The following is a 23,377-nucleotide window of genomic DNA, read 5'->3' as shown; positions in this document are numbered from 1 at the left end:
ACAGCCTGATATTCAAAGGACTTTCCAGAATTGAGGTCACATCTAAGGGAGGTGGTCCAGCCATTGTTGCGCAAAGGGAGCAGGTCAAGAACTCAAAGCCTGGATGTTTCTACAGTGGTCCGATGTAGGAGGGAAGATCATGTTAACGGCTCCTGCACGTGAAAAGGCGTGATGAGCTAGGCTTTGGTCTTTTTTCCTGGGAATGCCTCTGGAGAAAATGACATTCGGGCACGAGAGCTCTAGGTTGAGAGAAAGAAAGGTACCTCAAGAACTGTCTGTTATGTCCGGGGCGTGTGGTTGAAGATGAAAAATTGATAGAGATCTATAATGCTACAGTGTGATAAAGGAACAAATCAACATCCACGGTACAAGCTGGTGGTATTCAAAAACGTCATTTTGGCTGGCTCTACACAGTAGAACAATGTCTCTCGCCAGCCTCCTAACTGTTGTAAATCTAAGAAAGCGAAGAACCCGCCAGAACGCCCTTCAAATTTTGTGCCGCCGAAGAATATGGTATGGTATAGGTGTACACTATATGCATAGGTGATGATGTCGCGAAATCTTGGACTGTAGTTGCGTACTATGTTCACTGAGGGAGCGCTCCCATGTCCAACATGTGTCCCATCTTTTCAATCTGTAACGTCGCCGCAAACACCCGTTAGCACATGGTTCACCTGTAGTATTGTCACACAAACACAAACGTACCTTGGTCTTCAAATACCCCTCCACCTCGGGCGCCCTAAACCCTCCCTTGCCCTTCCAACTCAACGGCACCATAGCCACCCGTTCCGTCACCACAATTTCTCTGTTCGGGCCCTCCACCGCCCTGATCTTATCCGGGTTATTTGTCAACAGTCTGATCTCCTTCTGCCCCAGATCCCTCAACATGGCAGTCGCCAGACCATAGCTTCTTGCATCAGCGGGGTGGCGCAACAGCAGATTAGCCTCGACGGTATCCGACCCCAGATCCTGCAAGTTGTAGGCCTTCAACTTCTCGCCCAAACCGATACCTCGGCCTTCTTGGCGCAGGTAGATGATGATACCGCCAGCGGTGTTGGAAGGCAACGACATCAGGCGCGCGGCCTCGTCGAGCTGTTCGCCGCAGTCGCAGCGCGCAGACCAGACGGTTTCGCCCGTGTAGCACTCGGAGTGTATCCTGACCAGCGGCGTCTGCTTTTTCTCCAATGCTTCTGCCTCCTCCTCTGCCTCCTTTGTCTGAGTCCCAGCAGCACCAGAAGGTTCCCGACTCGTCGTCCTACCGGGGTACAGTCTCCCTGTGTAAGCGCCTCGGACCAGCCTGTCCATCTCCGTCTCGCCCTCCCGCACCCTGTCCAGACTTTCGCTCCGGATGTTGTTCCCGAACACAATGGCCAGGTGCTCCTTGTTGTCCACGTCGTTGGTGTACAGGTGCAGGAACATCTCGGCGCCGTTGGTGGTGGGGATGCGCGCCCGCACTATGCACTCGACGTGCGGCAGGGACTCGAGGAGTTTGGGCTTCTTGCTGCCGCATCCTCCTGTGGGAATGGAGCTGTCGACGGGGATGCCGCGCGGCTCCGAGAGAGAGAGGGAGGTTATGGAGGTGGAAGGGGTTGCTGTGCCGGGGGTCTGGGGAGGCGTGAAGGAGGGCGAGAGGAGAGAGGGCGGTGGTGGTTGGGATAGGGGGGTCGAGGGGACTGAGGAGTTTGTCGAGAGGTTGTCGCTGATGTCGAGAGCGATGGCGGGAGTTGTGGTCGGTTGTGCCGAGGTAGTGGAAAGGGAGGCGGAGGTGGAGAGGTCTACTACGGATTCGACGTCGCCATTGTCTCGAGACGTATGATCTTGTTCGCTCTTTCTCTTGGGAGAGTAGAAGGAGGGTAATTGGCTTGTCGTCGCATCGGTTTGCGATGATTGCGCATCTGATGTTGGTGCCGGGCACATGTTTGTGGTCTGAAGTCGGTTGGGGGAATATTTAACCGGACAGAGGCGAATGGGCGCGCGCAGAGGAGTATTCGGCTTTGGGATGGAAGTCGCTTGGTCGTGTTTAGGACTGGAACATCAATGCAACTCTAGTAACAAGAAGGAACGCTGTCGCAAATGGACGAGAAGCAATTCGAAAGGTGGGATGTGTCTGTCGTGAAGGAGAGAGAAAGTCCCGAGTCGAGTCTCGTTCGGATGCGCTGGGTGAGATTATGGATTACTACGCCAGTACATACACCTTGCATCAACGGCGGTGCACTCTATAACACAGGGACGGCGAATTAATTTACAGGTACTTGGTAGCACAATTGGGGAATCATTAGTCATGGGCCCGACTGCGGGGATTCTTCGCTGACACTCGCTGACCTTCTCCCCTTTCCGCTCTCCAAATGGACCAAAATGGAGAAAGGTCTCTGGTCGGCATCCAACAATTGGCCCGATTTTGCGGGGTTGACCTCGGCGGTCCCTTTGCGCCATCGACTGAGACCCGTTACAAACGCATGTCTCTCCCCCACGGCACCTTTTCCGGCAAGGGGCCTGCCGGAGACAAATCGGAGTTGTTGCCAGAGGGGACATGGTCAGTGTGCGTGTCTCGGGAATTCCACTCGAATTTCAACCTCAAACGGCTTTTCCAAGACGATGGGTAATTTCAACAAAATATCCCAAGAGGCATTCATCACTTATCTTCCACACCACGCTCACGCTCAGGAAAACACTTGCACCGCGTTCAATTGATTTGACATGTTCTTTATCTTCTCTCATCACCAACCTTTGAAGTCCAATTCCTACGGGTGTATGAGGCCGTTCCACCATAACAGACCCTTGCCCCTATCACGTTCTCGTTTCAGGGGTTTCATCCACTGAAGCCAAAAGAACTCCACTGTTCCAGGATGAGATGACTCGGGAGTTTGATCTCAACACTCAACACCATGGGCCAGGATCGGTTCAACTTCATGATATCATTTCACTAAGCAAGTGCTATACAGAACATCTTTGAACAGACTTGGGCGTACCAGGCCCATCAACAGACGCCAACAACTCCCCCGTCGAACTCTGCATTTCCCTTTCTCTCTTCGCCGCCATCTCGATCTCTTCCAACTGCATTCCCATTACCCCATGAACGTCACCTTGCTGAGTCCGTTGTTGGGACCCTGGATACACCTTTGATGCTTGATCACCCTCAGAGATGTAGCTGCTGAAGCAAGGCGGTGCGAGTTTTGCCAGGAGAGGACGCATAGGCGGAACGGATACACAGATGATGCCGAGTGAGCACTCGATGATGGTCCAGTTGAGAGGAGAGACGAGGTAGTCTGGCAATGTCAGCTTGATCCGGAAGATGGAGGGTTGGGCAACTTACAAGTCACGTCAATACCCTTGACATCACTCAGTGAGACGATGCGGATGATGCTGGCAGCAAAGCCACTGGGACAGTCAGCACGGCAGTCTTCCGAAACATCAGGACGACGACACTCACATAAAGCCAACCCCAAACAAGACACAAATCATCAGCCTCTGCCTCAAGGGAATGTTCAAACTCCAAAAATACGGCAACGGCGCTGCCACCAACACAAAGTCAATGGCGATATTGACCCCCGCGTTCGCATACAAAAAGTCCACAAACGGAAAACACTTGCTATCAGCAATCGTGTAATCCCACGCCGCCTTCACCGGACTGCACTGAAAGATGGTTGCCAAGACGGCGCACACCCCCATGGCTGTCACCACGATGGCTGTGCCGTACAGAATCCACCTCAGAGCTTTGGCAGAAAAGATCCTCAAGTACGACGTCAAGATGGATAGTTTGGTGAAAGCCCCGGCTGCCGAGTAGAATACGTGGGCGACGTACATGTGCTGGTTTCCAATATCAGCCTCACATTCTCAGCTGGCTGTTCGAATACCTGGAAGGAGAACTCACCTTCACACATTGTGTCAACATCTCCAACATGTTGTCCACCGGCAATGGCAAGTTCCAGATATGTTCACCCAGCCCGTACCGTGTGGCCGCCAGGGCCATGGACGCCGAGACCAGCGTGAACAGGCCGGCCAAGATGATGAGATAGTCATCGACAAACAGTCGGCGTGTGATGTAAGCCCGGCAGACGATGCGGAGAGATACAACCGCACCCACTAGCACGATCAAAACCAGGTTGACCTGCCATATCGTCGGCTTCTGGGTGGACTTGTCGCTCAGGTTGTAGCCGGCCAAGGTATCGGGACTGAACGATGGCCTCTCTGCTTGACGGGGGAATAGCGAGTGTAGGGGTGGCATTTGAGGTTGTGGGTATGCGAGACTGGGTACTGTCAACTTCTGGGGCTCATACTGACACTCGTATACGCCTTCAGGAGACGGAACGGCAATGCGATATGGGATGAGGACGATGAAGGGCATTTATCATCTTCGCCATCTTCAATTTCCGTCCCCCAGTCTCAACACCCTACAACCCCCACACCCTGGACGAGCCACCCTAGAACTAATAAGTCCTTAGCCGCAACTGGCGGCCATTGTGCTTGAAATCAAGGCGCTGCTTCCCGTTTCCGTCAGCTCCGCTACACCTTGAATACATGCAAGCGCTCATGGCTTGTGGCTCACGGTACGGTGAAAACGAGGGAGCCAGACATGCATCTGACACGTTGCTCAACGCCCGTCGTGGAACTCCCGTCCCAAGATCCCAGATCCCAGTACCTTGGAGAGAGAGCTCAAAAGAAACACCCAAAGGGTTGGAAAGCTGGACAGTTGGCGGTCATGTATTGACGCCATGGGTATGTCAACACAACAGGAAGATTGTACGGAGCCGGGAGTGACCCGGAGTGATTTCAGCTGCGATTACCCGCGGCTTGGACCAAGGGGATGCCCGTATTCATCCATCGGGATCTGGATACGCAGAATATGGTGCAATCGTGGAATACCAGTATGCACAACCCGATTTCCTCGCGTTACCAGGGGGCTAAGCTATCAAGCCTCGACATCCATCTCAGGACCCTGGCCTGGGGAAACACGGGTATCCGCATGAGCTATACCGGACAGATGCAGCAAAACTGGTTGATCACTGGCAATCATTGTTCACATGAGCGAGATGAGTTTGCTCCCTCACTCCGGTCTCGGTCGCGAAACCCCAACTGAGCCCAATCCCTGGGTAGAGTACCTAGATCTCGTCTTCAAGTGCGCGATCTTCCCGCTGGTAAAACTCTCCGCAACTGCGAATAAAGATATGGAAAAAGCAAATCATCTTCGGAAGAAGGATACGGAGTCGGAAGTGCTGCGAGTCTGTCGCGTGCTGCTGATGAGCTCGGCCAATCGGACATTCGATGGCCTTCGTCAGCGGCTCAGCCTCTATCTGGCACACGACCCGTCCCGCCAGCTTGTCTGTCAGCGCTGGATGGACCAGCCATCGAAGCCATACAAAACATTTTCGAAACTCAGCCACCACAACCCCCTGACATCTACGCAGACCTCGACATCCAGACTTGTCCTTGACCACCTGTGGCAGCTGTGGCAATCGTGGCAAACACTGTGGCTCAACCAACTGCTGTCAGCGCTCAGGGTACGGAGCGAAGTCGTTCCATATCGTCCAGCTGGACGATAACACTGGAAGAGGCTGAACTGAAAGAATACCATCTCCGTGGTCTTGGCTTTCCCCCCCGTACAAAAGCTCCGTGTAAGGTGAGCTGAGAGGCTGTTCATCGGTGCCGCACAGAGCTAACATGGCAGGAAAAAGCAAAGGGTCGCGATAACAAGGCGCACGAAATAACCCAAGCGTTCGTATATCCTGCCAATGACAGCTTGACTAGAGGTGCGATTGGAATCGGGCAAGTCTGCCATTATCCCAAGTGGGATGGTGGGTTTTAAGAGGATGATGCGTCATGTTGAACGTGAAGGGCACGGTTTATGTCCATCTCAGATTGTGCGATTTATCACCAAGTCATGGCCATAATGTGAAGTCACATTATGGGATATTCATTTGATACCTATGACATGCCTTGAGCGCAAAGCACCTAGAACTAGTGTCACCCATTGAAGTCCAGCCTGTATTGTACGGCCCGCGAGTTTCGCCGAGTGGCGGTCTGGAAACGTCCCCCCAATTTGATAAACCGTTGTTCTTGGTGCAAGCGCACGAATCATCACTGCTTTAAGTCCCTTCCGGACCAAGATGCCGTCAAAGTTAAATACACTACGACACCATTCTCACATCCATCGCTTAGGTATGCACGCTTGACATTCTCGCCATCTTGCGCAAGTTCAACCTCGCATTTTAAAGATTCGTCAAACTTGACATTTCCAGACCGACAGTCAAGGCGACATTACCACCGCATCTGAATCTGGGGAACTGCCCGCTCACACCCGTCTTTTGACAATCGCTTTCGGCACCTGACCCGGTTCCGGTTCCTGGAATTTCCTATTTCGGTCAAGGAACTGCGGCTCCCGTAGCGTAGCGTTGCGGTATCGTTCCCTCCGGATTCACGGTTCACCTTCCGATGGCCGAGGCCTTGGCCCGTCTAACCCACTACCCCGAGATTTGTCGCTTTCCCCATGGTGTCTCGCACTTTACACTTGGCCATTTCTGGGAAGTCTCGGACTTGAACCGAGCATGAATAAGCCAAGATGAGCAAGTTGACCATGGACAAGCCGGCGGATCTATGGCTTCTAGATCCGTCTGGGGCCGTCTGGGGTATGGGGATGTTGTCCGGCATACGATGATCTCGGATCTGAACATGCGAGACGGACAGGATGACGTGCTATCTTGATGGTCAACAACTAGCCATATAAGACCTCTCCTCCATCCTCATCGTCACCAACCATCACCTCACTACCTCTCCCCATCCTCTCACACACCCCATCCCAAATCAAAATGCGCGCCCTCACTCTCCTCGCTGCCCTCTCGGCAGCCGGTGCCTCTGTCACCGCCTCCCCCCTCGGCTCTCCCAAGCCTCCCAAGCCTGCCGGGTCCGACATCAACCCCTTCGTAGGCAAGAAACTCTTCGCCAACCCCAAATGGGCCACCAAGCTCGAGGACACCTACAGGTCCTTCACACAAAAGGGCGACCGTGCCAACGCCGCCGTGGTCCGCAAGGTCCAGAAAACCGGCTCCTTCGTCTGGGTCACCTCACGCTCGGGCCTGTCAGAAATTGACGACGCCATCCGCTCCGCGCGCAATGAGCAGCGTCGGACTGGTCAGAAGCAGGTCGTCGGTCTTGTGCTGTATAACCTTCCCGATAGAGATTGCTCCGCCGGTGAATCAGCAGGCGAACTAAGCAGCAAGAACGACGGCTTGAGGATCTACAAGGAGCAGTTCATCAAGCCTTATGCTGCTAAGCTGGCTGCTGCCAGGGATCTGCAGTTCGCTGTGGTATTGGAGCCGGATTCGTTGGGTAATGCGGTGACCAACATGGGCGTGGAGTTTTGCAAGGAGGCGGTGCCTACGTATAGGGAAGGTATCGCGTTTGCGATTAAGAGCCTGCAGTTGGATAATGTGGCGCTGTATATCGATGCTGCGCATGGTGGGTGGTTGGGGTGGGCTGATAATCTGCCTTTGGGTAAGCTTTCCTCTTAGACCTGTCTTTTCTATTCCCCCGTTCCCTCTTCCTTCCCTCCTCCTTCCTCCCTGCTCCCCTTCCCATCATCCAACACAAGCTAACACCCCCAACAGCCGCCAAAGAATTCGCCACCGTCGTCTCCCTCGCCAACGCCAACAACGCCCCCGGCTCCAAAAACGCCACAATCCGTGGCTTCTCCACCAACGTATCCAACTACAACCCCTACCTAACCTCCAACACCACCCGTCCGCGCGACCCTTACACAGAATGGTCCCCATCCTACGACGAGTCTCACTACGCCTCTTCCCTCTCCCCCTATCTCTCCGAACTCGGCCTGCCCGCGCACTTCATCATCGACCAGGGACGAGTAGCCCTGCCGGGCGCTAGGGAGGAGTGGGGCGAGTGGTGCAATGTTGAGCCGGCGGGCTTTGGACATGCTCCCACTGCCGATCAGAAGGTGCTGCAGAATGAGAATGTTGATGCTATTGTTTGGGTTAAACCTGGTGGGGAGAGTGATGGGGAGTGTGGATTGGCGGGAGCGCCGAAGGCGGGGGCGTGGTTTGGGGGGTATGTGGAGATGTTGGTGAAGAATGCGGATGCGTCTGTGAAGAATCGGAGGGTGTAGATAGGTGGAAGGGGAGAGGGGGAGGGGAGAGGGAAGAAAGGGACTGGAGGGGAGAGCTCACTTGGGCTTCATTTGTCTTCTGAGATGGATGATGGGTTTGGTTTTGGAGGTTGTGGCCCGAAATCTTGTACATATGGGCTTTCTATTTATTCTCTTTTCGTTTCGATGATAAATACAATTCGGATCTTCCAAAGTACCATGGAAATGATGGGGGTGTGAGAACTTGGAAAGAGAAATGGATCAAGACGTAAGATACCTCTACCTCTACCTAAGTAGGTAGACTGGGCATGTTTGATGTCAGGTAAGGTAGGTAGGTAGGTATTTCTAGATGTAGGTTAGGTAGCTTTGAGTTCTGCTAGGTAGGTTCCTATCAAGTCTACGTCGCGTGCTTGCTTACACCAAGTACCTAAGGTACGTAGCAAAATTAAAGGTTCAAAAGGTGGTGCCCCTGGTTATGGATCCGTCACTCCTCCCCTTTGAGCCTCCCTAGAGGTACTGTGTAGGTACCTAGAGGTAAGATAGGTAGAGATACCTCTACCTTCGTGGCCTTCGTGCACGTGGCTGCAAGTACCTCCATATATTTCCATTCTTGCTCTCCTTAGGTATCGAGGAAAATCGAGGGTCTGTTAGGTACTGTAAGTCTGTATGGTTCCCTAAGGTACTAGAGGTAATCTCCTGGTTATCCCATCATCTCAGGTTACTACCTCCATAAGGTACCTACCTACTTATCTACCGCTACCGTTACTTGTTGCTTGTTACTTGTTACTTGTTACTTGTTCGAGCCGGAACTAGAGGTAGAGCTAGAGCTGGTAGATCCAGAGGTTGAGGTAGAGCTGGAACCGGAGCCGGAGGTAGTAGATCCAGAGCTAGAGGTGGATTTGGATGTAGATGTGGAAGAAGCTGGAGCAGGAGGGGTGTTGAGTGGTGTATCGGCGGGTGTGGTAGTGGTGCTTGTACTCAGAGAGGATGGGTTGGAGGAAGAGGTGGTGGTGGTGGACATATTAGCAAGTTGGCACAGGTAGGTTGGCGCGGATGACAGAATTGGTTTTGAATTGGTGAGATCGCCGAGTTAAACGTCAATAGTAGGCCGAGATCTTGGATGTTGGATGTTGGATGCATTCAATGGAAATGTTGGAGGCGTTCGTTGCAGTTGTTGATGAAGGGTGAACATGGCAAGTGGGAGGCCTACACGTTTATATAGGTACATTTCCCAATCATGGGCATCGGCTTTTGTTAGAGGACTTTGTGTAGCTACCTAGGGTAGTGATACTGTTTGCTAACTCAAGCCTGGACCGCGAGGCCTGTAATGTAGACCTAGACTATAGTCTCTTAACACGTGAGAATTATTCCAGGGGAGGAAATGACACATAGGTGGGCTCAAGGTAGGTGCGCATTAGGTTGATGATTCATTCCCCAATTCCCCGCTGGCGGTTTGGTTGGTTGGGAATTGGCCGGGCTGGAGATTGAGGATTTGGTCTTGTCTCTTCTGGTCTGATCACTCTGGTGTGTAGGTGTTTGCTGCTTGCTGCTTACCAGCCAGCCAGAGGTGTAGAAGACTGTAGATAGGTAGGTGAAGATGTGCGATGGGTAGAGGTAGGTACTGTCCATGTCATTGACTCAATTAGGTGGAGGTACATATCCCTTTCTTTATTCTATTCCTGTTCATCCATTCTACTTCATGTACTTGTCTGATATACTTTTCTCTAGGTACCTAGGCATCTATCTACCTGCTGTTTCCCTTGGAACTTACACCGACAGGAGAGTCTTTGTTTCCCACTTCCATTTCCTTCCTATTTCATTCCCATATCAATCCGTCAGGTTAGTTCTGCAAAGCCCAGTCCATCCTCGCTTCCACGTTCATTGCTGAATACAATGCGGCAGAGTGCTACCTGTGCTGGAAAGACTTGAGCTACTGGAGCTGCGCGTGAGGGTCAGGGAAGGCGTCAACGCTTCTGTAGTATTAGGTTCTTCCGTGTTTCTATTACCGGTAGTAGTGGCACTCTCCAAAGTTCTCGAGTTGCTGCTCGAGTCAAGGTTGGCATTATTGTTGTTTTCGTCGGTACTAGTGCTTGCCTCGGCTCTGGTGTCAGTGTCGGTGCCAGCGCCAGCACCAGTGGGATTGCAGATGTTAAGCCCAGCAATGGTGATGGTAATCTCCGGGGTATTGTCCGTCTCACTGCCCTCTTGTATCGTGGAAGTAATGGGACTGATAGGGTCCCTAGCCGCCTCAATAACAGGCGATCCCGGAACCGAAGAAATAGGAGAGCCAGGTAAAGAAACCCAAGAGCCAGGCATGATGATTACGTGGAGAATAAGACTGGGGTAGGGGCTGGAGGTTGTCTGGGAAGTGTGGGAAGCATGCTGGGAGGGATCTTGCGAAGTAGTCTCGGAAGAGGTAGGAGAGCCGGGATGGGAAGAGCTCCAAGATCCGGGAATTGGCATTCTGACTTCGAGGACAGGAGTAGGTGGTGGGTTAAAGCTGGTGAGCAGAGGGGGTTGAGAATTGCTAGGGGAAGCAGCTTGGGGGTTAGCCTGGGAAGGGATGGGTGACGTAGGAGCACTGAAATAAACTGAAGTCCTCAAGCTGCTCTGGGATACGAAACTGCCACTGGTCTGCAAAGCGCCGCTCACAGTATTTTCCCCTACGATTGGGGAACTAGGAGCAACCAAGTAACTCGACCCCTCCGGACTCGCATGAGAACTCTCTGTGCTCGAAGAGTTCGAAGCATCGTTCACACCATCGTGCGATAACACCGGAGGCGCAAAACTAGTCAAATACACTGACCCCTCAGGACTCGTCTCCGAGCTCTCACCCTCAGAACTCGACGGTCCAATCCGCCACAACCCGCGTCGGTACCGCGAAAAGGGCATCAGAGGACTCATGGGCAGTCCGTCAGTGTTAGTGAAAAAGATGAAGCTTTCTTCTGAACTGGTTTCCTCAGTGGACTGCAGATTGCCGGACATGGCTCCCAGTCCCAGTTCCAGTCCCTGTCCAGGACGAGGATATTCTTCCGTTGTGATGGACCAGATACCTCTACCGCCAGGGCCGGCGAAGGTTTCGCTGGTTTGGGAGCTGGACGTGGATTGGGGGATTGATTGGGGTTCCGATTCCGAGTTGAATGGATTTGGAGAGGGCATGCCGGGGCTGGAGCCGGTGCTGGGGTCACGGGGAAGTTGTGCTGGTTCGGGGTTGAGTGAGAAGAATAGCGAGAGGTCAAATATGGAGCTTTCGGTGGAAGAGGTATGGGAATTGGGAGCTGAAGAGGGTTGGGAAGAGGTGGGAGAGGAGGAGGCTGGGGTTGTGAAGACTTGAGGACTTCTGGTGGTGGGAGTTGAGGTTGTGGAAGGTGGTAAGGGTACTGAGGATGGCGAGGGCGGTGAGGGGGATAAAGTTGGTGAAGGTGATGGAGATGGTGAGGGTGGTTCTGATCGGGTCTGTGAGAAGAAGGAGTCGGAGCACATCTTGAAATGTGGTGAGAATGTCGTGATAGTAGTTGCGTTGTGTTCAGGAGATTGGTGTATAAAGTGTTGTCGATGTTGAGAAATTGCTATTTAGGTGAGAAAAGGGGATAGGGGGCATTCATATAGCTCTTTATCAGAAAGTGTCTTCTTCATGGTAGATTTTGACCATGGGAATGACATGCCTGGCTGAAGGGAAGAAACTAGCCATCCAGGTGTCTTGCCTTAATCAGATGCGGCCCTCAGTTGGTGTTGATTTGACTTTGATGACATTCTCCTGAGTATCAACTGGTGGTTCTGTCAGTATCCAAGCTGGTACAACCCCGGTTCGAAGAGATGGCTCAGAAGAAGGATGGGACCAACGACATGCTGAATCATCAGCAAGCAAGTAACTGACCGAGCATCACATACCTTGAATCAGGACGCTCGACGGCGACAGCTTCTCCCACGCCTGCAATGAAGTGCCCTTGTCCGACGGAGTTAAAAGGGCCTATGATTTCCAACCTCATGTTACCAGCTCCCTCAGCATCGACTCTGACGAACGAACTCCCCTTTTATGCCGAGTCTGAAGCCAAACCGCCTCCACGAACTCAAAATATCTTCCTCCAACGCTCCACATACCATCAAACCCAGATACACTTCTTACCAACTCGATCTTGACTGCAATTTCCCAAACTTCCTCCACATTTGAGGTCTCCTCCACCAGCTCCGGTTCATCAATCGACAAGAGCTCAAATACTCTCGCCAGCACGAACGCTGCTAGCACAACCACAACCACAACCGCCTCCAGCAGTGGTGACAGCAATAAAAACACTACAAATGTCACTCCGCCTTGCACTTGCAGCTGGCGTCGTTTTTGCGGCTCGACTACCTCTCAGCATACATCCGGTACACAAACCTTGGAAGATTTGGAGAAGAACTTCGCTTGGGGGAAATGAGTAGTGGAAGGATGCATATTCTTTCGCGTGTGCCCCCGAGGGATATTGTGCGGAGGAACCGATCTAGTATTCGCGGCAAGGTAGCGGTTGGGTTGGATATGTAACATGGGAATGCGAGGGATGTGAGCGCGAGGCTTGGACGGAGAGAAAGGCGAAGCTCTCGACGCAAAAGGGGCCTGGCCTGATGAACAGAATTGAACAGATCTTTATGTCGCGGTCATCTGTTTCCTTCGTTGCCGTTGATGACGCGTCTCAATATTTGGTTCCGGTGCAAAGCGGCATGTGAAAGATAATCTCGAAGAATGAACCGCTGAAGTGCAACCTGCAGAATAAGGGAGTGTACCTGCATGCGGATCCAAGCCGGAGATTGACTGGATGTTGATGTTTCGCGTGTATGACATTGAGTGTGTGCCAGGCCGTATGATATCGGGGGGTTCGTTTAACGTCGCCGATAAGGAGGGACATTTCGTGGCTTACGACCGATGGCGAAATGTCGTACTCGTACACAGGTGTTGTGCCTTCATGTTGTTGGTATATCTGTCAGTTCTTCCCAATATATTTCTGAACTCGGCCTCCACTTCTCTTTTCTCATAGCAGTCTTGGTGACCTCTTTCAGTAAGGTAACCACTACCAGCCTCGTGTTCCGAGGCCGGCCTCGCTGAGTCATATTGGCGGCATCTTCGCTGTCCCATTTTCCTTTTCATCTCGTCATTGAACTGTTCATACACCTTCAAACCCACACGCCACGAAAATAAACACCAACGGACGTGGCCTTGTCAAACGGCGACGCTGTGACAGACTATCACCTCCAGCCAAGATTGACCAAGAATCCCTTCACCTTCTTGCCGAGGTTAGAAGATAGCTCCTGCGAGGAAGAGGTATTAAAATCCTGCTCCCGGCCCTCTCCAACCAGAACTCAACACCAACAATTTCCAGGAACCGCCCAAAACCCGTCTCCAACCAGACATCAAAAACCGCAAACCACTCGGCACCTAAAACCAACTATCAAAATGACCGCCAAAACTCCCACCGCCAACACTGTCGGCGAACCTATCCCCACGGTCCCTAGCGCCCCCATCCCAACTCTTCCCAGGCCAAAGCCCCCTTCTCGTGCCGAAGACGGCGAGCCGATCCCGACGGTCCCTAGCGCCCCGATTCCTACCCTTCCGAAGCCAAAGCCGCCTACTCGCTCGTCGGAGGAAGCCCACTCAGACTGGACGTCGCTTGACGAAGAGGAGAACGGTCCATATGATTTCACCATTCAGCTTCACTGGGTTGGAGAGGAGAGGGATGTGACCCCTACGCCGCCTGGATCGCCTAAGCATAACTGAGGAGGTGACTCGAAGTGGCTCCAATCCAAGGATAAATCGAGGAGGTTGAATTCAGATCGGATGGCGTGGTCGGCCGTGGATGGAGCGATGGAGAGAAATCAAGGCGGCGCGCAATGAATGGCGATGGATCATGGTAACTGGCGCGAACTTCAGGAGCAGGAGGTCGTGATGTGTTGCCAATGGGGACGTCGGGAAGTGAGGCTGCCAAAATCGGTCAGAATGAGAATAGAGGTACCAATATTGGCCATCAAGGTTCTTGTGCGCGAAGATAATGGTGAACAAGCCCGATAAGGGCAATTTCCCGCTTGTCCATGATGGCTTCCTTGACTGCCCCTGTGAGTGCATCACATTGGATAATCGTACCTTGCTCTCCAACGCATATTCTTACCGTATATTGGGAACCAATCTTACCTGCCGCGTGATTCTTGGGTTCGATGACTTGCTGTCGGGTTCTTTCGGGGCATTTCGCCTTCTTCCCCATCATCAACATCTCGGGTTTTGCCTGTCGCAACCAGTGACCCTACCGATCACCAGTCAATTTTCCATTGGCCTCAATTCTGATCTCAACAAAAACCGTGTGCCATCATGTCGGACTCATACCTCGCTATCGCCATGTCTCCCTTCGATCTCGTTCCAGGCAGTTTGCAGGCCGGTTTGCCCACCTCTTCACCCAGCCATCCACCAATGGAAGCAACTGTCACCAAAGATCACCCAAGGAGAAGTGATGGGGATCCCTTCACCTCGCCGCCCCGGAAAGGATGCATCTCCTCCTATTTAAGAACATCCTCCTTTCGCTATTCCACATACTCTGAGACCGGTAACCGGTGCTGACATCTCTCAATCTGTTCGGTAGGGACACTCTTCGAGTAGCACCCAGCAATATCAACCCCCAGCAGACAAGAGGGTAGTCTACCGGTAGGCTGCCTTTCGCCTCTCCAAGATGTCTTCGCCCACTCCTGATTCTCGACTGGAAGAGATGAGCAGCCCCCAGCATCTCAACGCGAACCCCTTCGTGCCCGACGTTCCCAGCGGCCCGAGCGCCCCCACCTCTGCCTTAGACATCCCTTCGGTGTCTATCAAAGTTCCTGGCGTATTCGACCTCTCCTCTATCCCCGCGACACTCAGTCTCTCCGGCAGCCTCATCAACGGCTACCCGTTCTCCACCCTTGATGGGACTGATGAGATCGTAATCTACTCCGGAAACGCAGCCGAGTGTCCCCGGAAGTTTATCATCTACGTCGATTTGACTGGCGACATGCACGGTGATAACATAGAGAAACAAGTGGAGGAGGAGAAGGACACAGAGGAAGAGAGAGAGGAATCCGAAAAGCCAAAAGAGGACAAGAATGAAGAGGACCGACACAACCAACAACGACAGCCCATCCCGTACTGCACTGCCTCAAGAGACAGCAGCAGCGAGAGACACTTGCAGCATTTACGTGTTGATGCAACCAGGAGCGTCTTTCCGTGGCAACCGTCGACACCTGCGCCACTCGATCAAACCTCGCCAGGATCGCCCGCTGAGTTACCAGTTGAGGCGCCGACTGAGGCACCGGTTGAAGCATCGGTTGAAGCATCGGTTGAAGCGTCGGTTGAGTCCAAGCCTGGTTCGCCCGGTGACTTGCCGGACTCTGAAGAGACGGACCCTCCCCAACACCAGGTCAACGACGCAGACCTTACCCACTTGTCAGAATGCTCAGTCATCAGAGCCGCTCCCCGTTCAGTTATCCCCGCCGGCCTGTCCAATCCAGAGCAGCATCCCAAACCATCGAGACCTTCCGGTCCACCGGACCTCAACAACACGCCCGTCAGCCTCTACCTCTGGGGTAGCGCCATGAACGGTTACCCCTTTTCCGGCCGGGGCCAGAACGATGGATTTTGTATCTGGACCGGTCCCGCGGTTGATTGTCCCCGGAGGTTCAACATCAGCCTTGAACTGAACCAGGAGCGGAAAGAGGATGACGACGACACTGACAACGGCCCTTGGTACAAAGTCCGGCGGATTGATGGAGCATACGACGTGAAGGAAGAGCGGAGCGTCAACATCTGTTCGATGAAGCCTGTTTGGCCTTGGGGACCCTTGCCGGTGTCCCCTTACGATACGCCAGAGGGGTCGAGAAGGTATTCTCCTGTTGGTTCTTCGAGCGATCACCCAGAGGGTGGTGTCGGGGTAAGTTCTCCGGTTGGTTCACCCGGTGGCTTGACGGTTGAGTCACCGGCGAGTTTTTGGTCGCAGCTCCGGACATAGGTCTGTGTGAGAGGAAATCTGAGGGCGTCATCGCTCATGGAAGAAGGCAGGACAGAGAAGGGAAGATCGGTAAAATGGGCGGAATCTGGTAGTCGATGAGTGAAACGTGCTTGAGGCGTAGAGTAGATAACCCGTGGAAAAAAACGTCCTCCCTAAAGAAGGAAACAGGGACGTCGTATAGATTAGAATACACGAGTATTCTCTTTCAAGCTCCTGGTCAAGCCGTGCAGTGATAGCGACAATGCTGAGGTGAAGTGGCTGTCCGCCAGGCCATCCAGGAAACGCCTCCCTGAGGTACGTGAGATGCGTGACGATGCGTGATGTTCGCAGCTGTCGAGGGTAGTGAATCGTTCCGATCCAGTCGACAAAATCCGGCAAGTGATTCATTGACCAGGCTCGCAGGGTTTGAATCCATCCATGGACACTGGACCACATGTCTCACTGTCAGCTCCTTCCGTTCCTCCCCTTCTCTGAGCATGACTTGTCTTCCTCAGCATGATGAGCATGAACCATCGCAGCCGACTGCTTCTGACTCTGCCTTCGATCTCATCCCCGTCCGTGAACTGCGTGATCCCTCAAAACAACACGAATGTATCATCAAGCCACGACGCACGCCGAGGCGTCATGTCGTGCGAAGGAAAACCACCCGATTGTCTTCATGATCCATCTTCAGGACGATACCTTTTTTTCCATAAAGGCCCTCCTCCTCCCTCGCAGGCTCTCTCGTAAACTTGAACTTACAGCAAGAGGGCCATCTGTTTCGCAGTCGACTTGACCAAACCAGACCCACAGGAAAAAAGGAAGATCAACAGCAGATTATTAGTCCACCAGTTGGCTGTAATCCGAGCCTCCAAAATGGCTTTCACTTCCTCAGGGACAGGCTCACCGGTACCGTCATCTCTGTCGGCAAACCCTGAAGGCCAGACCAACGCGTCTAGCGGTACTCAGACCGACACCACAGACACTCAAGGCCAGACCAGCGTGCCTACCCAGACCGACACCGAGACCACAGATATCGAGCCCGTCAATTCCCGCTACATCAGGTCATCAGCTCCATCGCCTTCCCCAACTTTATCAAGCCTGCCTCCCCCTTCATTTCCAACCCCCAACTCCACAACCACCCGCCCTATCATACATCCAGGCTTGGAGTTCACCCCATCCATTTACTCCCCTCGCCCCTCGCTGCTGACCAGCTCGCCAAGCTCAGCAGATGCAACGCGCAGTAACTCCCCCATGGGTGTCGGCCCGACGAGACCAGCGTCGCCAGCGAGATTGGTAGCGGAATGTGAACCCATGCCTTTGGTTTGGGAGATGCCCAGTTCGCCTGTTTTGGCGCATGCGGTACCTGTCCCAGTCCCAGCAAGTACGAGGGTGCCTATCCCCAACACCAACACCAACCCCGACCCCGACCCCGAGCAAGACGCAGATCGAAGTTCCGAGACCACAACGACAACGACAACGACAACGGCACCCATAGCCATGACGACTACACCAACACCAACACCTACAGCCACAACCACTCCTTCTGCTGCCACCACCGAACAACCAGGCCCAGCCCAAGCCGCTCCGAGTTGGGTGTCATTCCCCCTCCCCCCACTCCCACCACAAACACAAATAGACACCCACATCTACATTCCCAACCATAACACTCCCAACCAAATCCCCAACCCCAACCCGATCCCCTCAAACACCAATATCCGTTCCCTGCCCAACTACGGCCCCTTTCCCCCCTACGGCCACGGGCTTTTCTTCCCTGATAGTGACTTACACAGTTACACTGTGACAGAGGGTGATGGGTATTGGCCGGCTTGGGGACATGCAACTGGGCTTGGGCTTGGTGCAGATGAGGAGGGGGTGGTTAGTGTGAGAGTGGGGAGGTGGGTTTATCGCTATCTTTCGAGGCCGTTGGCGGTCGGTTTGGATCCGGCTGTGAGAAGTAGGGAGGGCGGTGAAGGGAGGAACGGTGAGAGTCGGAGGGAGGCTGAGGATAGTGGTGGTGGTGGTGGTGGTACTGGTACTGGTACTGGTACTGGTACTGAGACGGAGGGGGTGGATGGGGAAGGGGTTCAAGGAATTGGAGAAGTCGAAGGAGTTGAGAGGGAGACCTCGCATCGTCTTTTGGGGCGTCATGGTCGCGGCTGGATCTGGGGAAGGTCTTCACATGAAAGGTCTTGAAGGGTCATCCGGAAGGAATGGAGAAAAGGCTGAGGATGGAGGTATGTGGGAAGATGGTGGAACTGATGGAATGCAGAATGGGAGAGCACGATCGCGGTTTTTGCGAGACCCAGGTCGACCACTTGGGGGAAAGAGGGAGGTAGGTAAAAGGCAGGTAAAAAGACAGGACACTCGTCCAAACCAAACGAACGTTGAAGACATCATCGATCACAGGAACCACAAGTTGTTGATCATGTTTTTTGTTGCCACGCAAAACACCCCTGAATTTGTATGCTATGTCGCCGTAATCCCTGAAAGCCCGACCGTCACGCCTCCGAATGAATCCCAAATGCTGACTAGGTTTGCAGGCGGCAGATGGACTGCCGGAGAAAGAAGCCCCATATGCACTGCAAGACAGAATGCACACCCTCGCAAACACCCGGCGAAATAGAGAAGAACGACAAAGCACAAAGGAGAGCGATACGCTTATTTCTCCTTCTTGGGCTTGGCACCCTTGACCTTGGCAGTGCCGCGGAGGGTCTTCTGGCGGTTCTTGCGCTGCTTGCCTGTTGGGGGTGTTAGCTAACCTGTAGTTGGGGGTGGTACCCGGGGGAGGAGACGTACGCTGCTGGCGAGAAGCCTTCTCGATCTTGGAGGCAAGGCCGACACGGACAAGACGGTAGTGGGGCTCGAACTTCTTCATGGCCTCGGGGGAGTCATAGACGAGGGCGAAGCCAGTGGTCTTGCCGCCACCGAACTGGGTGCGGAGACCGAAGACGTTGACCTGGTCCTTGGTGGCCTTGTAGAGGGTGGCCAGCTTCTCGCGGAGCTCGTCCTTGGAGATGTTAGGACGGTTGGGGTGGAGGATATCCCTGTAGTGTTAAAAAAAGCAGGAGTAAGCAAGACTGTCCTAAGTTGTTGAGGGAGCAACAACCGCGCATAGCAAATAAGCAGCATTGGACTTGATGTGTCTCCTTCTCCGCCTCCCTCAGATTTGTATCACGATCACCGAAGCGAACGCGACAAAACCACCGACCACCACTCGAACCGGGATGGTTGCAAGTATCTTTCTTGTCTCTGTTTTGCCCATCATCGCAATCCGCATCATGATCCCCAGCGAAACCGCAAGTCTTTCTCTGCAAGGGTCAAGCCCAAAATTTGTTTCCCATCTCTTTCTGAACCTCTTGAGCATCAAAGGCTGCTAATTTCGCAGGGTAACAAATGTGGATGGATTGGATATGGGGTCATGCTTGACTCGATCGATCGCGCTCATCTCGGGGAAAGAGTGTTTCTTGTCGGTGGTTTTGTCGCATTTGCTTCGGTGGGACTTCGCGATGGAAGTTTTTGCTCGGATATGCTCTGTGAAAGACAAGTGAAGGTGGTACACATCAAAAGATCCAATACTGAATTGCTGCTGCGACGGCGTTGTCGTCCATTTTTCATCACGGATCGAGGGCAACGTACACGACCATCTGCTTGCGGCCAAGCAGAGGGTTGCGGATGAACTTGCGAGTGCGCAGGGTGACGGGGGAGTCGGAGTCAGCCATCTTGGTGTCTTGCGGGCGAGTTGACGATCAAGACCGAGAAGTGCAAAGCTGGAGGAGCGGGTTGTGCTTTTTTTGAACTTGGTGTTTTTGCAGTCCCAGCGCACGGGGCAACTCGCAGGCTCTGGTGGAGCCACTCAGAAAATTCCACTCCCGTGTCGGTTAATTGGGTGCAAGCCCTAATCTTGTGGAAGTTGTGGCCTGAGATATGAGGGTTAAATCTTGGCGCTGCTGCTGTTTTGGTGGGAGTGGGCCGTGCGCCAGGACTTTTACTGTGCACGGACCATGTACTTCCACTGCCAAACCCCAGCCTTGGACTCGTTGCTGGGCCATTCTCAGTCGTCCAAGTCAACATGTTGACAAACATCCCCTCAGCCAGCAACACTCGCGAGGGTGATGCCACTTGGTCGCTTCGATGATTCATTTCTTCATGAAAGCACACATATATCAATAAGGAGCGCTGTTCAATCTCTTCTTTTTTCTCTCTTTACTGTTGTTTCTGCTGTTCAGGTTGGAAGAACAAAGCAGACAATGCGACGGCGTGGAGCCATACGCCAGACGGCCATCAAGGTTGACCGATAAGCTCCTATCAATTACACCACCCGGGCGTCAAGCTCCAGCTCCCTCCAGCTCCATCAAGCTCCCTACGACGACCACCACCAAGAACCCTTACTTCCGCCTCAACTGACAAATGTGTATCGGCATCAAATCATTATAGAAAGGCCCAGTCTGCTCCTCCCTCTTCGGCACCGGAAACTCCGCATGAACAACCTCCAACCCCCTGCCCTCACAAACACTCAGGAAGCTCTCATAAGTCTCCCGATTCCTCTCCGTCGCGGCAATCACCACCTCCGCCCTGGGAAACAACCCAAACACTTCGTCAATCGTGCCCACCAGCGCCGGAATGACGCTCTTATCATACGTGATATCCGCGCCCAGCACCACGTCCACTTCCCGTCCTCCGTTCCATTTCTCCTCTTCGGTGCCGACAAGCGCGTGACCCCACCATAGCTCCATGGGCTGGACGGCATCAGAGCCTTGTAGTCCGTTGAGGAACAAGCTATCGGGCAGGTTGGCTACGACCTCGTCGGAACCGTCGGTGGTGATGACGTGTTTGGAGCCGAGATACTTGGCGCAAAGGATGGAGACGTAGCCTGTTCCTGCGCCTAGCTCCAAAACACGCTTGCCGCGGACGAGAGAAGGGTGCCTGAGAAGGTATTGGCCTAGGTGGAGGGAAGCTTCCCATGTGCGAAGGCCGGTGGTGCCGGAGGCGGCGATGAGGTTGCGGGATTCTAGGAGGGTGATGTGGGGGGCTTTGTCTCCTAGGACCGGCACATCACGGGCCGACTCTGACTCCGGATCGCCATCTTCTTCGGCATGACCAGTACCGGCACCAAGAAGAGACAGGTGGTAAGTGACGTAGCACTTTTGCTGCGCGGCATCGGCCTCGGAGGGTAACTGCAGCGAGAGCAGATGGGATAATCTTGTGTAGAGATTGTCCGAGAGGCCCTAATAAATGGTTGCAAGAGAAATGCTTGGTGAGGAAACTTGCTACGAGATGGATGGAGGTAGGTAACTTTATCTTTGCAGCAGCCAGCAGCCAGCCGAGACATTCTCACTTCAAGCCCCGGCGACACATTCAGGACAAATGACCATTACAGAAACTTACATATAATTCCCAATCCTCAATACTTCCCTCAATCCGCTTTACCAGCTCCTTCAGGATTCTCAGCTGGTACCGCACAGGCGCCGGGTTCTTGAGGTCCTCACTGAACAGCTGCTCGTACAGTGTCTCTTGCACGGATGCATCGCACAGGTATTCGCCGTCGGGGAAGTCCACGATAGGCTCCAGCTGGAGGTATTGCCGGCAAAAGCGAGCAATTTTTATATGCTTGCGCTTTATTTGGGTCGTTCGAGCCATTGTTGTATGTGGTCTGCCGGCAGCACAGTGAGGCAATGGTGTGGTGGTGACGGCGGTCGGTTTGACAGACAGAAGTTCAGCGACTCCAAAGTTCGAAGTTTGGACTTTGGAGTTTGGATGTCACAGATCCACATTTCATTCCCGTTCAGTGCAGTCACGTGTGCCCTCGGCGCAACCTCCTTGAAGGCTTGGCAGTTAACGGACGACGTTGACACTTGCTCTTTTCAGAGAAACACATCGCTTTGACATCTTGGAGTGGAATCAAGCACGCTCTTCCAACTCAACTCAAATGACACCGAAAACTCTACACTAGACAAATGACATGGTCATCCTTCATCACAACTGAACGTGGCGCACCACTAACAAAAACGCAAGAAACCAATGCACCAAACCGCGATCCAATGTCGATTGGTACCGGCTATCGACGTTAGGCCCACGAGCTTTACTCTCACAAAAGACGCGACAGGCCGATACCCAGGTAATCTAGACAATGAATGACCATACCGTGCGAAAACGTCCAGTCTACCCCATGGGCCACGGCCACGGGCATTCGAGCACATGCACAGGCAGACATGGACAGCACCGGAACCCCCACCACGGGCCACCACGGGCCCTCGAGTTCTGTCCCTCGACTTCAAGGGCGGCACGACCGGCGGACCTACCAACCCTTAGGAGGGACGGCATACCGAATCCGAATCGATCATCCGAGTCAAGTGAAGTTTCTTCCCGGCCTGGAACTGGAAGGCCGGCACGCTAGGCCCAACATGGGCTAAGCCTTGAATCCCCGTTGAGCACAGCGTGCAGTGGGATTACAGGATGGGTGAATGGTGATACACAGCATCCAAGCGATGTTCATCTAGATCTCACGACATCTACACAGTACTCCTCAACAGCTCCCCGACACGACATCCCATGACATTGTGTGTGCCGGAACTGCAGGAAGCAAGAAGCGAGCACTCATACTTGTTGGTGGAGGTGGCTAGCCGGCGACACAGGCAATGTCCGGGGGTCGTCGTTCACCTAGGCATGGGGGTTTAACATGTTGACCTACAGTCGAAAGTCGTCGTCCCACTTGTACTGTGTCGCCTATCTGCTTTCTCGCTTTATCTCCCGGTCCGGTCGATGCATACATCTCCTTGTTTTCCCTGTCTCCCCGTCCCTGTCCGCCCGTGGCCCAGTTCAGGGGTAGGCAACGTCTTTCGGTCCCTACTCCCTTTTTACCGCCCGGGTTTTCCTATTCTGTCCTCCACTGCTTGCTGTTGTCGAGGACGGGCATGATTGTCTTGTCTTCTCTTGTCTTGTCTTGTCTTGTCTTGGGTGTCGGAAGCGGGTCAGTACATGAATCCTCGTCCTTGCAAGGAACATTCCAGTCTCCCGTCAATGCAACCGCTGTCTGCATTAGGGAATTGCTGTTGAACTGCGAGATGACGATATAATGGGATGATACAAACGAAGAAGGGGGACACTAGATCATGATGGCCCAGACCATCTAGATGACATAACTCCCCTCTAGTCACTGATAGGTTGCTTGGTCCCTCTATGCATGAAGTCTGCTAACGCCAGCAGATGAATACGAGTTTCAAGTTCCCTTGCCTTCTTCCCGAAGGATGTGAAGGGTGGATGGGAGAGAGGAACTGGGCTTTGGCTGGTTCGCCTTACCCATTGCAGG

General features: G+C 53.3%; 8 protein-coding genes across 8 annotated transcripts; 3 read left to right on the top strand and 5 right to left on the bottom strand.

Annotated features, from left to right (window-relative positions):
* Positions 1-226: 226 nt before the first annotated feature.
* Positions 227-2,403, bottom strand: SMAC4_06905 (uncharacterized protein). The gene is made up of 2 exons (XM_066090535.1): positions 706-2,403; positions 227-634 (listed from the first exon to the last, which is right to left on the bottom strand). Exons 1-2 carry the CDS (start codon positions 1,915-1,917, stop codon positions 587-589), a joined length of 1,260 nt encoding a protein of 419 aa, XP_065945962.1. The 5' UTR covers positions 1,918-2,403; the 3' UTR covers positions 227-586.
* Positions 2,404-2,919: 516 nt separating this feature from the next.
* Positions 2,920-5,091, bottom strand: SMAC4_06906 (uncharacterized protein). The gene is made up of 4 exons (XM_003344549.2): positions 3,872-5,091; positions 3,431-3,807; positions 3,314-3,378; positions 2,920-3,266 (listed from the first exon to the last, which is right to left on the bottom strand). Exons 1-4 carry the CDS (start codon positions 4,343-4,345, stop codon positions 2,935-2,937), a joined length of 1,248 nt encoding a protein of 415 aa, XP_003344597.1. The 5' UTR covers positions 4,346-5,091; the 3' UTR covers positions 2,920-2,934.
* A 1,712-nt stretch (positions 5,092-6,803) lies between these two features.
* On the top strand, positions 6,804-8,113 carry SMAC4_06907 (uncharacterized protein; the record flags this gene model as incomplete). The annotated part of the gene is made up of 2 exons (XM_003344550.1): positions 6,804-7,488; positions 7,602-8,113. The coding sequence occupies 2 exons, from the start codon at positions 6,804-6,806 to the stop codon at positions 8,111-8,113; spliced, it is 1,197 nt and encodes a 398-aa protein (XP_003344598.1).
* Positions 8,114-9,970: 1,857 nt separating this feature from the next.
* On the bottom strand, positions 9,971-11,575 carry SMAC4_06908 (uncharacterized protein; the record flags this gene model as incomplete). The annotated part of the gene is made up of 1 exon (XM_003344551.1): positions 9,971-11,575. One exon carries the CDS (start codon positions 11,573-11,575, stop codon positions 9,971-9,973), a length of 1,605 nt encoding a protein of 534 aa, XP_003344599.1.
* A 2,059-nt stretch (positions 11,576-13,634) lies between these two features.
* Positions 13,635-16,089, top strand: SMAC4_06909 (uncharacterized protein; the record flags this gene model as incomplete). Its single annotated transcript, XM_003344552.2, has 1 exon — positions 13,635-16,089. The coding sequence occupies exon 1, from the start codon at positions 14,782-14,784 to the stop codon at positions 16,087-16,089; it is 1,308 nt and encodes a 435-aa protein (XP_003344600.1). The 5' UTR covers positions 13,635-14,781.
* An 855-nt stretch (positions 16,090-16,944) lies between these two features.
* On the top strand, positions 16,945-18,264 carry SMAC4_06910 (uncharacterized protein; the record flags this gene model as incomplete). Its single annotated transcript, XM_003344553.2, has 1 exon — positions 16,945-18,264. The coding sequence occupies one exon, from the start codon at positions 16,945-16,947 to the stop codon at positions 18,262-18,264; it is 1,320 nt and encodes a 439-aa protein (XP_003344601.2).
* A 243-nt stretch (positions 18,265-18,507) lies between these two features.
* Positions 18,508-19,954, bottom strand: SMAC4_06911 (40S ribosomal protein eS24). Its single transcript, XM_003344554.2, has 3 exons — positions 19,708-19,954; positions 18,868-19,115; positions 18,508-18,809 (listed from the first exon to the last, which is right to left on the bottom strand). The coding sequence occupies exons 1-3, from the start codon at positions 19,788-19,790 to the stop codon at positions 18,730-18,732; spliced, it is 411 nt and encodes a 136-aa protein (XP_003344602.1). The 5' UTR covers positions 19,791-19,954; the 3' UTR covers positions 18,508-18,729.
* Positions 19,955-20,248: 294 nt separating this feature from the next.
* SMAC4_06912 (uncharacterized protein) lies at positions 20,249-21,708 on the bottom strand (the record flags this gene model as incomplete). The annotated part of the gene is made up of 2 exons (XM_003344555.2): positions 20,249-21,296; positions 21,457-21,708. 2 exons carry the CDS (start codon positions 21,706-21,708, stop codon positions 20,457-20,459), a joined length of 1,092 nt encoding a protein of 363 aa, XP_003344603.1. The 3' UTR covers positions 20,249-20,456.
* Between the last annotated feature and the right edge of the window lie 1,669 nt (positions 21,709-23,377).

This window comes from Sordaria macrospora, chromosome 2, assembly GCF_033870435.1.
Source record: "Sordaria macrospora chromosome 2, complete sequence".
NCBI classification, from domain to species: domain Eukaryota; kingdom Fungi; phylum Ascomycota; class Sordariomycetes; order Sordariales; family Sordariaceae; genus Sordaria; species Sordaria macrospora.
The sequence above is the reverse complement of the archived record's forward strand: the minus strand, read 5'-3'. Positions and strand labels throughout refer to the sequence as shown.